This window comes from Aphis gossypii, chromosome X (genome assembly GCF_020184175.1).
Source record: "Aphis gossypii isolate Hap1 chromosome X, ASM2018417v2, whole genome shotgun sequence".
NCBI lineage: Eukaryota > Metazoa > Arthropoda > Insecta > Hemiptera > Aphididae > Aphis > Aphis gossypii.
Genome location: NC_065533.1, coordinates 29,918,668 through 29,935,927, shown reverse-complemented (window position 1 = coordinate 29,935,927; position 17,260 = coordinate 29,918,668). Strand labels below are relative to the sequence as shown.

Below are 17,260 nucleotides of genomic sequence, written 5' to 3'. Positions count from 1 at the left end.
GAAATTCATCCAAAATCACTTTGCAGCTGCACTCATAAAATTAATGTTCCTGTTCACATATTGTACCGATAATAATTTGAATAATTTATATCTACCTAGCTGTATGTATAATCCTTAATAATGTATACCTTATATATCATATTCTAAATATAGTGTTTACTATAATTCGAGGATAATATGGATACTATTGTTATACCTACACGTATACAGTGTAGATCAGTACATGGAGTAAATGCTATTCATAACGTTTCGGGTGACATACGTTGACAACCGCTACAACAGCGACTACCATACACCACAATTGAAACGTAGTATAACGCGTATAGTGGATGACGTGTGTCCGCTAATCCGAAACGTGGGCGATCATGACGAGGGGGAGACCGCACATCATATTATTAATGCATTATAATATATATATTTTTGAATAATCACTCGTGTTTAATTATACGGCACAAATGAGAACAGACAAGTCGTCGTCGGCACAACACGTGTCAACCGAAAAATAATGTATTTTCTTAAATTCAGTCAGCGGATGAAATAATAATAATAAATCTACAAGCTCCCATATAGTTATATATATATATATATATTTTATGTGTATATATTATATACTCTTAAAATATCATATCTCTATGCAGCTATAGGTAGTAGATACTAATATTATCATATATGTATAAGTTATACCCTTAGTTACAGTCACTAACATCAGTAACATCACACGCTAATACGATGTAATAATACCCTTTTCCTACGCCATTTACAAATTGGCTATGTTTCTGCTATTAAAATGTATTAAATATTGTTTTCGATTCACAACATATTCGGTAAATTCATAACTGAAATGTACCCATGTATATAGTACATAAATACAGATAATTGATTGGTCTACTCGAACCTATATCTGCTGTAATATTATAAGGTAATCTCTTAAATGTAAATAGTTGTATAATAAAAAAAACTTGCGAAATATTTAGAAAATTACTAGAAACTTTTAATCACTTAGGTTTTTTCTATACAAAAATATTTTTTCCAGATTTCTTTATCGTATTTCAATGGTGAACTTAAGCGTTATAGGTAATAGGTGTTCGTTGTAACTACGAATTATTATATCGCTGCAGCACTTATTATAATACTAATCAAAAAGCACTACGAATCGTCGAGAATTTATTTTTGCAAATCGTCATAGCTGCGTTATTAGTGTTACTAAAGTATTACACACCTCCGCGTCTGCATACATATCTACCGTGTACACGTGTACACGGAATAACACAATAATACTATACTGTTAGATACATTATATTAACACTATTTGACGTCGCTACCGGCCTCAGACTTTGCGATGGACGAAACGAAAACAAACCATAAATTATAGTAATATTTTATAAAACAAAAAATAATAATAACTCGATTCGTTTTTTTTGGCTCGTATATGTGGACATGTACTATATTATTATTATTAGTATATGCATACATCGTGTAACGACTGCTGGGCGGCGATATTAATAATTTCGCCGTAAAGTCACGCGCCGCTTATAGATTAAGCAAATGTATGTACATGCCTTTATCGCAAAACGACACGGCTGAAAAATAAAAATCATAAAACACACACACACACACACACAACACTATAAGAATAACATATTATTATAACACATTTAATATTAAGTGGGTATACATGTTTCGTCGGTCCGCTCATATAGTTCCATAAAGGTATATACATATATGATACAACACAATATGTATATTATTATTATTCCGGCTCTGAACTTACATAAGCCTGAAAATTTTTACACGCGACAGTGTGTGACTGATACATTAATCTTAGCGGTTAACTTTTATGTTTATGAATCCGTTATTAATGTCCGAAATACGTGAAAAAATATTATAAATAACTTTGCAAAACTGTGCCATGTTACACATAAAATATACCTACCTACCTACCTGCTATTATATTATTTTTAAAGTGTGAAAAGTTTTCTTAGATAAATTATAATTTTTTTTTTTTTTTAGTTACATTAAAAAAAAATACTGATGTACCTATGTAACTTAAATGCAATAACAAATTTAGTGAATATTACAGGAAGGTAATTCATTTTTTTTAGATTCTGAATATTTTGAAAAAGCAGCAATTGCAATCACAACAATGCGTACGTATAAATGTGTTTTTTTATACAGAAAAGTTTTAGTCACCTTTGGTAGGTACACTTTTGTGAATTTGAAATTAAATAACGTGCATGCACGATTTATACACCTATTATAATTTTAAAAACTATATTTTCTATATTATATTAAATTATGCGGACAAAACGTATTTAATATTATATATTATATAAATCATGTCATAATTTTAAACTGACAAATAGCTGATAAGTAGTTTACGCGTAAAATACAAAAAAAAATATAGGTATAATATATAATACATAAAATGTTTTTATTTAAAAGATTTATTTTTTATATTTCTTGTCTTTAATGGGTACCTATATAGCTCTTAAAATAATTTATTTTACTCTTCAGAACATCTAGTTAATCTAAATTACTCAATTAATATATGAGTTATAAATTATGTGTTTCTTTCTTTACATCATATTAAGTACCTCTATACATTTTTAATGTATATAGATAAAAAATTATAGGTACAATATATATTGCTACTTATATGATTTATGCACGCAATAAAACGTAACCCGTAAAATTAGTTATTTTATATAAAATTAGATTCGTTTTTCTGATAATTATTAATATAAGATAATATAGTTACCTGTTATAAACCAGAATTATAGAAATATACATTATTATTTATTATCCTCACAAAACAAATTCACTAATCCCATAGTCCGAAATCTTAATATTTTTATTTTGGATTTTGTCCAAAGGTTTAAATTTACGCTTATATAAATAAGTATATTATAATAATTAAAGTACTAAATCACTCGGTAATGTCTCAGTTTGAGGATATAATATACGCGATCGTGAGCCGTGTTTGGTCGCTGACGAAGAGCGAGCTCAATAAATGACCGAATGAATTAACAATTAATAATTTTAAACGTTAGCCGCGGGACGACGGAAAACAAACTCGAATTTTAAATAATTTAAATTATGAACGCGCGAAATTGGCCTTAATTATTAATTATTTATAATTTATATACAATATATCTAATATATTTCTAGATACTACGAGCTATATTCAACGTAAGGTTAAAATCGTAAAATGTATATATATTTTACGTGTCATACACACAGGTTATACGTATATGTACGTTCAATAAAATATAAAACTTTAGGTACACCTGTACGTCTTATAAAACTTTGCAATGCAATTTTATAAATATTAACAATCATTGTTGTATTTTAGCATATTTTGTCATTTTCGAGTGCACATATAATAATATCAGTACATAATATTATAATTATAATAACAATCAATAATGTGATGTTCGTATCTCAATTGATCCAACTATACTATACAAGACGACGAGTTAAAAAGATTTCCGCACGTTTAAAATATCACTCGTGTCCCTGCCCCCCCCCCCCCCCATCCGTTTCCCTACGGAATTCCGAGGCTAATTTCCCCACACGCATAATAATGCACGTATGCAAGTAGCTGGGCGCGTAAAGAGATCCACATTTTGTCGGGCAATATATTATTATAATCACGGGACTCGCGCAGGATTCCGAGTCGGTGCAGTGTTATAATATATTATGCGCGTATTTACCTATAATTATATACAACGTTGCAATGACGGAACTCGGCGAGGGTGCTGTACACGAATTATTACCGCTCAAAATCCGCCGAAAAGTCGGCATTCCCGGCAGATTTCTTTCCAGCGGCAGCCGCACTTATACACACACACACACACACACACACACCTATCGTATAACTACTGTATTATTTATATCCTTTGTACACGGTTTAAACGACGAGTGCTGTTACGGACTATGCGGAGATTATTTTAATTGCTCGCCGTCAACGCGTCGCTATATACACATTATATATATATACATGAACGAGAGACGTTATATTATTATACACACAGATATGCCGCCGTTGCACTAATTAGCTATTAATTGCGACTTGCGCGCATACCGTTTTTGTTTTCGTACTTATATAATATGTATGTATAGGTGTACGTGTGCATGTGAGTGTGGTTTGGATTATGCCCGTGGCTAAATAATAGTATATATGTATCGTATACAGGATGATTCACCTAACATGCTCAGCTCTCCGCCCTATTTTTTCATTTAATTAATTTATTCAAAATTTGAGATTTTAAATTTTAAGATCTTATAGTTTTAAATTATTATGTACTCTTTCGAGAATGTTTCATGGTAATATATAAACATCTGTTTATTAAAATAAGAATTTTTTATTATAATAATATTAGTCCTTAAAAATGGTTTTACAAAAAACAAAAAAATAAATGTCATATTATTGGATTTATAGTGCTTAAACTTATGGACTATTATTACACATTATTAATATTGATGGACATATCGATTTACCCATTGCTTAAATTCCATCGCTCCGAATCTTCTAAGCCCATTGTCATAGATGAACACTGTACTATTACTAATATTATTACACCAATATAAATAGCTAAAAAACCATTAGTTCGAATATTTTTTTAATTTTTCAAAGTTATTTTCAAAAACTTTAATAGATTTTTAAATAGTGAGTTTTGTTAGGTTAAAGAATTGCCTTATATAATGGATAACAATATTACAATATCAATGTTCATATAATTAAACACAATTTAATACAATTTAAAATATCGTAGAATATCCATAAGAAACATGTAGTTAATATATTTTTACCTTTTAAGTTTGATGATAAGCCAATCCATTTGATACATGTTGTATGATTATAAGACGAAGACAACACATGTGGATTCCTTTTAATTAGTTTATCTATTTGAAATAAATACCATTTATTTATCAACAATACATTGACAGATAAAATAGATACATGTTTGATTATATTTTATTAGCATTTATCGCACTTATAATGGAGCTTATATAATAATGTTTATCAATTCTCCAATAATAATAGGTATCATATTTATTACATAGGATTATGCTCTATACCTATACAATATTATGTATATATTAAAGTCTTTCACAGTGTTTAAACATACATTATATCGTCATTCGTTACCCTCAAATATTTTTTTCATAAATCAAAATTTTAAATCCCACCCAGCGACGTCAAAAACCACATCTAAAGGTTACCCTTTTAAACCGGTTCAGGTTCTAGTGCGATGTCGAATTCTTTTGTCGGATAGGTTTGTGCATCTAATCTACCCTGTGACAGAATTGATATCAAATATATTATTTTTTAACAGAACCCTCCACGTTTTCGGAGACCTGATGCACTATTATAGGGATCCTGGCGAAATCATTTTATATGCATACAATACGTTTTATATAGTATAAGCATGACAAATTGTTGATCTGCTTGTCATTTATTGCTTTGAAAACCTACGTCGACCGTAATCAAAAAAATACGTTTAGATTGAATTAATTTTTTATTCACATTCTACAAATTTATTTGGACATATTTTTAGCTACATTGAGGTTGTGCCATAACTCGTTTTATAATGATATATATATCGAAAAATAACACTTTGAAAAGTACTTTAGGAAGTATAATAATACTTACACAAATGTTAAAACTCTTGGATATGAAATATACCTACTAATATACTAATTAAAAAAAAAAATTAAATTTCGTATATCATAGTAAATAATGGAGAAAACTGAAAAACTACTAAATAAATTATATTAAGTATATAACAGAGTATGATGTACTCGATTTATACTGAACATATTATTTAAAAAAACATTTTACTAAATATTTTTATGATAACAAATATAGTCACGATTAAATTAGTCATAAGTTTTTATTGTTAGCGTTTAGGTATATTTTTCAACTATTACCTAATATGAATCGTATATATTTTATAATTGATAGGTAATAAATAAGTAACAGATTTGTGTTTGTATTTTTTTTTTATTTAATAATATAAATCCTTTCTCTTACAAGGTGCCAACTTTGCAAGTGCGATGACAACGTATGCTTTGGCTTTGTATGTATTAATTACAATAATTATGTTAATATAAACAGTGAGGTCTGTTGATAAAAAAATTGATAAAAATCAGCATTACATATAATATATAATATACCTAATCGTGACGCCATGACTTCAGCGACATGGCCTCCACGATATTCAAAAAAAAAATTGCGTGCCAAATACTATAACAACGTAACACTACCAATATATAGGTATACACATCATTTAAGTTTATGTTACAATGTATAGCATTAATATGTATAGTAGGCATTATTATAAGTGGGTATACCTATACAATTAATGGACTTTATCGTTAAAGGTGCGGCGCTTAAACACCGAAATGGAATTTAATTATCTAATTATAGGTACCAAACTATTAGACAATACAAAATATATATGACACATTAAAATACATAAACCGTTGTTATTTTAGCTTTGTGGTAAAACATTATTTCTCATTTAACCCGTGCAAACGAAAATAAATATCTATGGTTATATTTTTACGATTTTAATTTTTATCAAATTCAAAGTGACTATAAATATAGCCACAGCTTGCAAGTGAAGGTTGTGATATTCATTTAAATATTCTAAAAAGGACTGTTTCGAAATGATAATACGAATGGGGAAGATAAATGTATCTTTCTCTTATTCCTAGTTTCTAACCTCTAGTGACTTAACTACACTATATATTTAAAATATAAAATAGGGAATACAAGAAAGTAATAATAGAACAATTCTTATACTGATCTCACGATTGATCATTCAGATTTTATTCTTCAATATACGTTCGTTGAAATTAGAAGTCGTTTGATATTTTTTGTCACTCAAACATTATCAAAACAAATGTGCAACGATATAATATATATATATATATACCTATACAAATAATACAAATAATTTAATACAAATATCGTCTTAAGCGTTTTTCTGAAATTCATATACATAATATATTATGCATACATGTGTAACTCAGAAATTGTTTTTGATGTTTTATAAAATTCGTCGTTCTCGCATGCATGTCATCTATGTATCTCTACAGCAGCACACGGTCATTGTAATTTTTGTACATTAATGTCGAATAGTTTTAATATAGCACAATGTATATTCTATACATACTAATATTGACCTTTGAATCGGACTAGTTTTTGTGGGTACAGAATGAAAACGCTATAGAATACTGATAATTGACCAAAAACTAAATCGGATAATCGTGAGTTGAGCGGAAGGTCTGATCCATGTGTAATTGCCGTCTGCTCCCGCCCCAAGATTTCGTCAGTTTGCAGATAACGCGGCGATAAATAGGAAAATAAGACTTGACAAATTATTAAATCTATACATAATTTTTATAGAGTATATGAATTTATAATGCGTATAATAATATCAATAAACTTTTAATTTTGTTGTTATAGCGGACCTTCGATCCAACGCGAACGTCGAGTGATGCACCCGAATCACCGTTGCAGTCGTTGACGCTGTCACTGGACGGCGGTCGGACGATAAGGCACACCACGTCGCATTTATATAGTGCAACTGACGTACGAACAGACAGGTGGGAACAGGTGGACAGACATAGCATAACACACGATGATGATGACCAACTGTCTGCAGCAGAGCGTGTGCGCCGAGGCGGCGGCCATGCAGGCGATGGAACTGCACCGCCGGAACAGCGGGGGCGGCGATCAATCGATCGGCTGCAAGTCTGCCGGTCGCGACGACGGTTCGGCCACCGAATACAACGACGACCGCGTGCAGCCCACTTCCGGCGGTCGTCTGAACGGTTCGGCCGAGCGCCCGTTGAAGTTCAGCATAGACAACATATTGCGACCGGAATTCGGCGGCGGCACCGGAAGCTTGACCGCGTCCGGCGGCAGTCCTCCGGCGGCGTTCAGCCCGTACGACCGCCATCACAGGCACTACCAACCCCACCATCACAACGTCCAACAACAACAACATAAACAACAACACCTCAACCACATCGACCGTCTGAGTCACCTGAACTATCAGCTGCACCATCTCAACCAGCTCGGTCACAACGCCGCCGGCGCTAACACGGCGGTTCGCGCGGCCGCCACCGCCATCAACGACGCGGTCGGCCCGACTTTGTCGGATCACGAGAAATCCAACAGCAGCCGACGGTCCTCGTCGTCGTCCACCACCGAACCGCTGAGTTCGCCCATCGATCTGTCGTGTTCCGACTCGCAGACTTGCGTCAACCCGGCCAACTCGACTGCGACCGCCGTCAGCACCGCTGCTGCCGTAGCCGCCAACGCCACACAAGTTACCGCCAACGCCGGTTCCGTAGACGCAGCCATCAACGCAGTCGCCGACAAAGAGGGCTCTCAACAATGGCCGGCCTGGGTGTACTGCACCAGATACTCGGATCGCCCTTCTTCCGGTAAGCGTAACTTCCAGATAAATACTTCCTCCCTTTCGCCCCTATACCTGCACAATATCAATACATGCCCACACTAATGGTTTTTTTTTTTTTGTTTAATCGTTTGATTATTGAAACTAAAATCTTTCGACGAGTCATTTCGTATACGAATTAATAATTATTATTGTCAACGATATTTATTAAATACTTACCAACCCCTCTCCCTAGGTTAAAAAAATAAATAGGTATATGATAGAATAAAAACAAGACAATATCATTAAGATAAAAACCTAATTAAAAAAAATAATAATAATAATCAGCGTATTTAATAAAATCATAATTAAGCATGATCAATTCAAGGACAGATTGCACATTAAATGAAACGCAATGACATTATAAATTAATGATTGTCACAATTAAACGTTAAAAAATTCCAATTGTACCTTCTGTAATAAGATACAACTATACAAGCATAAATATAATTTTGTAGAATAGTTATATTAATATACATTAAATCTTTTACTATTGGTGATGTATTACACGCATAACACGCTACTATTTGCATATGTGTTTATATAGACGCGTTGTATATAGATGATGCTTTATGTACTGATGAATTTTAATTTATACTTCACCGAAGTGTCAGTTTGTCGATTAAACAGTATTGAATTGTTGGTACATCATACATTTTTGTATACATATCATTGAAGTATCTACCTATATTTTAATTTTTGAGAATTTAAATAATACTCTGATAGTTTTCGAATTAAACAATTAATATTCATTATTTTTAAATCTGAATATTTTCGTTTCCTTTTCGAGAAAAACTCACGGGATACTATTTATAGGAGACTAACCTTATTTTCCAGTTATAAATTGTCTGAGGAAGTCTGTTGACCTTATTACTAGATATAAATTACCTTCTCTATCTACCGATTGGCGGTTGACTTCTTACGTAAGTTTCGCCGCGTAGCTAGGGTAGTGCACGCACTGAACGCTAATTGCGAATAATTTAAATAGCATCTCCTACAGGCTATAGTTGTCTACTTGTCTGGATAAATCGGCCGCAATTTAATGCAGCCGATTACTGAGTTGTATCATCAAGTAGATCGTTTTCAAATTGACTTCGGTGAAGTACGCGCATTACAACTGTACAATTTCACAAACTTAGTAAATTTATAATATTACCTACAATATGGGTCAGTTGAGTCGTATGTTTTGTAGTCAAGTCCTTGAGTAGTGCTTGCGGGCAACGATATTGATGAAGAACTGCTGTGCGCGTGTGTGTGTAGTTTACCTTACAATGTATTATGCGGTGTTCATTATTATTATCAAGTAACTCTTGGTATAAACATATATATCTACCAGTGATTTATGTCCGCGCAGAACTATTATTGCCTATTAGAATCGTATAACACGTAGAGTTATAACAGTGATACACTGCGCAGTTCTTGACGTGGGTATATTTGACATTTTTAGAACAGACTATTAAACAATTACACAATGTTTCATTTTATTTTCTACTATTAAATTACAATGCAAAAATGTATACGATTATTTTATTATTCGGCCAACCGGTGCGTATATGAATACATAAATAAGATATAATAAAAAGGTGCATATAATAAGTATAGCACGTAGGTTATAAACAACGCATACTTGCGTATTTGTTTGTGTTTACTCGAGATTAACCATTGTTCAAACAATGGTCAAGGAGCATTGAACGTTCATAATCATTAAGAACATAAAATAAATATATATGTAAAATATAATTATAACTACGTATATGGTACATAGCTACCTAGGTATACGTATAATATATTATGTTGTGTACGTTGAACGTATATTAGGCTGTCGTCACCTTCGAGCATTAACTCACAATTTCACTGATTTAAGTAACTATAAAGTTATTTTTTTTCCGTTAATCTTTGCCAACGAGCTCCAATAATAGTATTAGGTAGTACCTACTATACGTAGGTATATTATATCACTGAATCGCAATAACTAAATTATCGGTCGCTGCAATTTTCGAGTTGTGAATAATATCTTTATTAGACAAGTAAACGAAACTAATGTGTGTAATAGCATACATTTAACTATTATACAAATGATAATATATTATAATATACCTAATCGTACTACAGCTGTACCTATAATAAACGTGTTCGCGTATAATAGCCATACGAATATCGAGTCACCGAGGCGTGCACCGTAAGGTTACAAACGAGTTCGTTTAACTATATAGTAGGCAAACGGGAACGACGACATTTGTCGAACGTCCAAATCATCATACTTGTATATACATTATACGCATAATATTACAATACCCAATACCTGAACAAATATAGCCGACGGTATATAATCACCGCTCGGCAATCGAATATTACAATAGTGATTAATGCTTTGCCATGTTAAATTATACGCGATTACAATCGAAAATATAAGCATATCGACATCCAACGGCGGGCGATCGTTTCGTAATTATGAACATTTCTATCGCGTATTTTTTTTTACAGAAAGTATACCACCTAGACGCGTTTATACAAAACAACTAACCTTGTGTATCGACTAATGTATTTATTTTGCAATTATATGCGCGCGCGCGTGTGCGTGTAATGTATTCGATAAATATAGTTGAATCTTCAACTTTGAGGGTGGTATTGAATCTAATATGTAATTTTTTATGGTTAAAAATGATAACTATCAGTGTTTTGTAAAAAAAAAATTAAAAAAAGCTAAAAATTATAGAAAACGCAAATTTTTATGCAAACTCGGAACCTTTTTTTGCATACCTAACTTAAGAAACGAATACAAATAGAAAATGTATAGGTATATTTGAAATTTTCTGCATGGAAATTTCCGAAATATATACTGTATTACAATATTAAATAAAAATGTGGTATTGATAAAAAATCGAAAAAATTAATAATAATTTTAATAAGTAGTAAAAAATAATTTATTATACAACAAATTTATACAGTTATAATATTGATACTTTTTTAGATAAGAAATATAAAATTCAGGATGGTCCTTCAGTATAATGTGTATTTTAAACCTTTTTATTTATGAATAATAAATTATTGTAAATACTCACTCGGAGTTGTATTACGTAATATGGTGATTACTTACACGTGCCTATGTTTTATTTTAATTATCTCAACATAAAATACGATTTCTTGAAATAAATTGGAATGACATTTTGTTCTGTAAATGGAGATCACAACGTTACTATTTATTTCTGTCTATACGAGTACAGTATTCTATTTAAACTACATTAAATAATTTATATACATATACATCTACTGTGATTATTATTTACCTTATAAGTTACAACAAACCAACAAATTAAGTTATCTATTAGGCTCTACAAATAAAAAAAATATTTCTATTCGTACACCTAATTATTTACTAGATTGTTTTCAGATTTAGCTAGGCCCCTGTCGCTTTTGACCCTTAAAGTGAAATTTCAAATTAAGCAAAAACCCCAGAACGTTGTTCGATTTCTAAAAAAAAAAAGTCAAATTTATTATTGATTTTGTTGAGCCATTATCACATTTTATTACCATAACTGCGGCACCAATCCACAACACATTATCATATCATTATAATAAAATGATGATACATCATATCAGAATACCGACGATACGCCGTGGTCGTACAAAATAATAACGTCTATAGCGAGTAGCGACTATAACCTATATATAATATATATATATAAACCTATTATAAAACTGACGAAAAATTCATTTTACGGCCGTCTGCATCGACCGTCACACATCGAATGACGATGATGATGAATGATGACGATATAAAATAGATTCTTATATGCATAGGACGTTGATTTCGTTTTAATAATTTTTTTTTTTTTAAATCGTATACGGGTAAAAAAGATCTAATTCGTGCATATAATACGTGTCGGGTCAAAGCAACCAGCAGCATATACCATATACGCAGTGACTACTTATGCTAATGATGCGGCGGCGGCAAGTAAAATAAACGAAAAAGGACTTTCATAGGCCGCGCATGTTATCTGCTGCAGTGCGCGAGGACCGGAATCGATTTGGTCGACGTTTAATTAATGTGGAAGAAGAGAAAAACCACGGGAGTTACTGAGAAAGTTTAACGATTGTATTCCATCGCCGAGCTACTGCAGCGACACCGTTCAGATTTTTTTTTTTTAATTTTGCGATCGGTCGTTCACGCGTACTATTTTATACGACGTACGCACTATGCTATATTATATGCTGCGGCGAGGACCTCGAAAAACGATAATTATAATTTTGGGTAATATTTTGTCGGAACGCGTAAATAACACTGTAATATTAAAAAAAAAAACGTCGTGTGTCTGCGTACAAATCGAGCTCACACCGCGTTATAATGCATACCTAATATATTACACACACACACACATATTATATCGGATAGATGTTTAGTGAGCTCGCGCGCGCGGCGTATTAGAGCCCGCTCAGCCCATTGTGACTGACCGCGAGTATAATTATTATTAATGTGTGGTTTAGACGGTTTACTGAGGTCTTCTCGAATCCGAATACCACGACCGGGGCGGCGGTATCCGACGACGACAACGCGTACTTATACACACGAGACGGTCAAACGGTATCGGCTCGGACACACACACACACACACGAAACGTATATTATACACACAACGAAATACTGTATAATATTATGTTATAGCTCAGCTTCGGCATATAATGTATGTAATAATATGTACCCCTACCCGTGAGCGAGAGAGTGTGTGTGCGCGTCTTGTCCGTCCGCGTCCGTCCGTGTCTCCGAGCCGGTGCGCGTGTGCGAGTGTTACGCGCGTGAGCGCGCTACAAGTGATCGTCGGACCACCCAAACGCATTATTGGTTTTGGTTCATTCCGATTTCCATTAACCAGACCGAGATTTACCTGCCGATCGCTCATTCATATAATACGTGTATTATATTATATTATTATTATATATTATGTGTGTGTGTGTGTGTGTACATTATAAACCGTCTCCGGTGCGTGTGTGTTGTGTACCGTATATTATAATACCTATACTGCTGCAGCACTCGGCGGATCGCCACCGTTGCTTCTGCTGCTGCTGGACACTTGAGAATAATTTTTCTATTTATATACATATAATATATATAGTATAGTATTGTAATCGAAAAGACGCGATTGACCCGTAGATACGGAATCGTGTGTTATGTGTACCTGCGCGTACATACCTATACCGTATAAGTATATATAGGTAGTATCAGTTTCGAAAAGTACCGGCTCGGCGGTAGCTCGTCGATGACTATTAAATCTTTGCACGACTGTTATGAAATCGTAATCCGTAAAATCGACCGATAGTGTGAATCAAATGACGGATGACGACCGTATATAGACCGACAGAAATAATAAAAATGCTTCCAAAATTCGAAATCCGTAATTCTTGTAATTTATAACACAATATATTAGTTGGTCTTCGTTAGTACTGATCGGGTAAAACGATTATAGACACACCATATTATATAAGTGGCTTAAAAAGCGTTTTAAAGTATTACAATACATCAATATGCGCGTACATAAATACATATTAAAATAGTATAATGTATAGCGAGTGCGTTGATCACTGCGTATATTATAATACATCTGCGCGATAAACCCACTACTGTCTCGAAAACAAGACGTTAATGTGCCGATGAATTTCAAACTAATATACCGTCGCTGTTTTTATTCGTATTGGTTATATTATAAATTGTCCGAGTAGCTCCCACCCAAGGAGAGACCGGAGATAGATATGAAGAGCGCGTGTGCGTGAGAGAGAACTAGACCGGACGAAAATAAAGTATGAGTGTGTATGTGTACTTGCATATTATAGTCGAGTTATATTATATCGCGCATATATTATTGTTTTCAATGTAGTTATAATATTGTCGCCGACAATTTGTTGAATAAATATAACCCGTTGGACGATTTAACACGATTTTCATTCTTAGGCGTATCGCTAAAAAAAAAAACAAACAAAAATGCAAATTATAACGTACTTATTTAGAATAATTGCGTGGTTTAACAATCGTTTACTGGCACAAACGATATCAACTATATATTATTATTATGGCCGTGATGTGATGCGAGTTACAAATGTTACGGTACAGACACGCAGCGAAATCGAAAAAAAATAAACGTTCATATATTATTATACGATATCGCTGAAAATAATAATCGAACGCTCAAACGGGACCCATGTTTTGATATATGGAAGGAGGCAGTAGGATTCGATACCCATTATAGCTGATAGGTATATATTAGGTATTTACCGTGATTACCGCAATTATGCGTCGCGTTTATTCGTTTCGGAGTCTATAATATAATATACTTTTAGAATTTTTTTATTGATAATCGTATAATAATAAATCGATATGCATCTTGAGTTTTCTGCGCTGTGTAGTTCAGATTCGTTGCCGATCCATGGCCTAGTACAACTGTGTTACTGTTGTAGCGCAGAAACTTATTAGGAGTTGATATATTATTATTTATAAATAAGCATATGCGCCCATAGGAGCCTAAAAATGTATGTAAGGCAGTGAATAGTGACCTTCGAGTATTTCCACTCGCTTAAACGAAGTAGTCTGTATACAGTTTCTGTACATATATACAAACGTTTCCACGCTAAAACAAACACTTACGTACTACGCACACACACATAACCCCTTCACCGTCCACTTGTCGGTCGAGTGTTTTACCAGACGACGCGACGGTGTTTAATTCGAAAAAAAGACGTACCTATTTCTACCTACCTATATATTCGATGTAAGGATATATGAAGATGTGAAGAAGTACCTATACATCCTACCTATACATAAACAATGCAGAGCACTGCCCCATATTTTATGTTTACCTTATACAAAAATGAAACAAGTGTTTTTCATCTTAAACTTTAAGAAAAAAACTATTTTTAATTTAATTCGAAATTTTTATTCAAAATATTTTAGGTACTAGTCATTTTACTAACCACTCTCATATCCCAATTGAAAACGAAAGTATTTACTGTTTTCGTGGTCTTACCAAGAACTAATGAAGTACGTTTGATAGGAATAGTACCTACTGTTAAATTTACATAAAATACGTAGATAATTAAAATCTATACGAATCTATTTGAATGTACCGATCAGTAATATTTATAAATTTTGTTTATTATTATTATTTTTGGTTTAACAATCGTTTTTAAACGGAATAACATCGACGGTCCGTATATATATATATAATATTTTAATTTATTATACAACCATATACGAACACTGCACTAATTTTTATGCACGGTACTATAAGTACCGTATTTGGGGATTGATATTCTATAATTTTGAGCGATTTTTTTCACATCTACTTGCAAACAACGTTGCGAGGTATTAGGAGTGCGTAGAATAACGATAAAATGTGCAAGGTACCAAGCCATGGACATGACGACGTAGTGGTGTTATACATACGCATGTATATAATACAAATTAGAGTTGAAAGGGATCACCCATAATGTATATAGCTGCTGTGGTTGCAAGTGATGTGTTCGAGGATTGTCGGATCGTGTTGTCACGGGGAAGCAGTTTAATAATATTATATCCACGGGACGAGGGTGAGAGGATCGGCCACGGCGGTATATCTATGCCGTATAATAATACATATCACGTTATAATGTATCGTTAATGCGAACACACACGTTTAATACACATAATATATTATACAGGCAGATTGCGGCGTTATTTCACTGCGCGATTTGTCTATATATAGTATATATTATACACAATATATATAATATTATAGTCCTCGGGGTCCTGACCCGGCTTTGAACGGTATAAATGTTTATATATATATATATGTATAAATAAAAAAAAAAAAAAAAAAAATCACCATTGTATACCTATTATGCGTGTGTTATAACGCCGTATAGTCTTTGTTTCGTTTATAAAGCGGGCGTGTTGATATGCGTTTTGAAAGCGACATAGTTTTGCATAAAAAACGATAAATAATTCCATTACACAAGACGAAATAATAATAATAATAATAATAATGTATATCGTGTGCTGTAGCGCGTTTTTACCTACCCGTTCTCATATTACCGCGTGTATAAAAAACGGGTAACGATTTTTCTTCGATTTCCAACGCGCCTGTAATAATGTAATAATGTTTGTTTGGCGCGCGTATATGTTTGTTTGCATTTATAAATATCGATTTTTTTACTTATAATAATATCACAATATCGTATTATTGTAGTCATATATCTATCATTATTACGTTGGTTTAACGTATATTATAATATAGGAGGTAGTCACTGTGTGTGTGTGTAATATTTATACTTACATGTTTTACGTCTAAGGACTCGAGCCGCAGCTACGTCACGTTACTTTCGTCCCAAAAAATTATAAGTAGATAAAAAATGCCAATACTACAACAAGTATTAAGTATACCTGTGCCTATATAAGAATATAAAATACTAAAATGTGTCCCATAGTGAGTTATTTCAGTATACTCTGGCGCAATAGGTATTGTCTGTCTGCTGTCACACATGATAGGCATGTGGCATGTCTATGATTATTATATAAATTATAATTACTAGGTTACCTACCTATCATATATGACGGCAGACAGATAATACTTATTGTGCCTGAATAGGTACTGAAATAACTTACTATGGGAACATGGGATATATAGTTTAGTGTTTTATATTCTCATATTATATGCAGTGTACTTACCGCGATATTGGAATTTCTCATCTGTAATTTTCGAACTTATAGATCTAAATCTATAAACATAAAAAAATATATAAACAACTTTTTTTCTAGTGATT

General features: G+C 32.8%; 1 protein-coding gene across 2 annotated transcripts in view; it reads left to right on the top strand.

The window, feature by feature from the left end:
- LOC114129817 (homeobox protein invected-like) overlaps nt 1-17,260 on the top strand; it is a 61,564-nt gene that overhangs the window by 8,138 nt on the left and 36,166 nt on the right. The window contains exon 2 of one of the 2 annotated variants that reach the window (XM_027994663.2): nt 7,478-8,463. In XM_027994663.2, coding sequence (XP_027850464.2) covers nt 7,653-8,463 — 811 coding nt within the window. In that variant the 5' untranslated portion in view covers nt 7,478-7,652. Of the gene's footprint in view, nt 1-7,477; nt 8,470-17,260 lie in introns of both variants that reach the window. The other variant, XM_050205149.1, reaches the window with a different exon arrangement.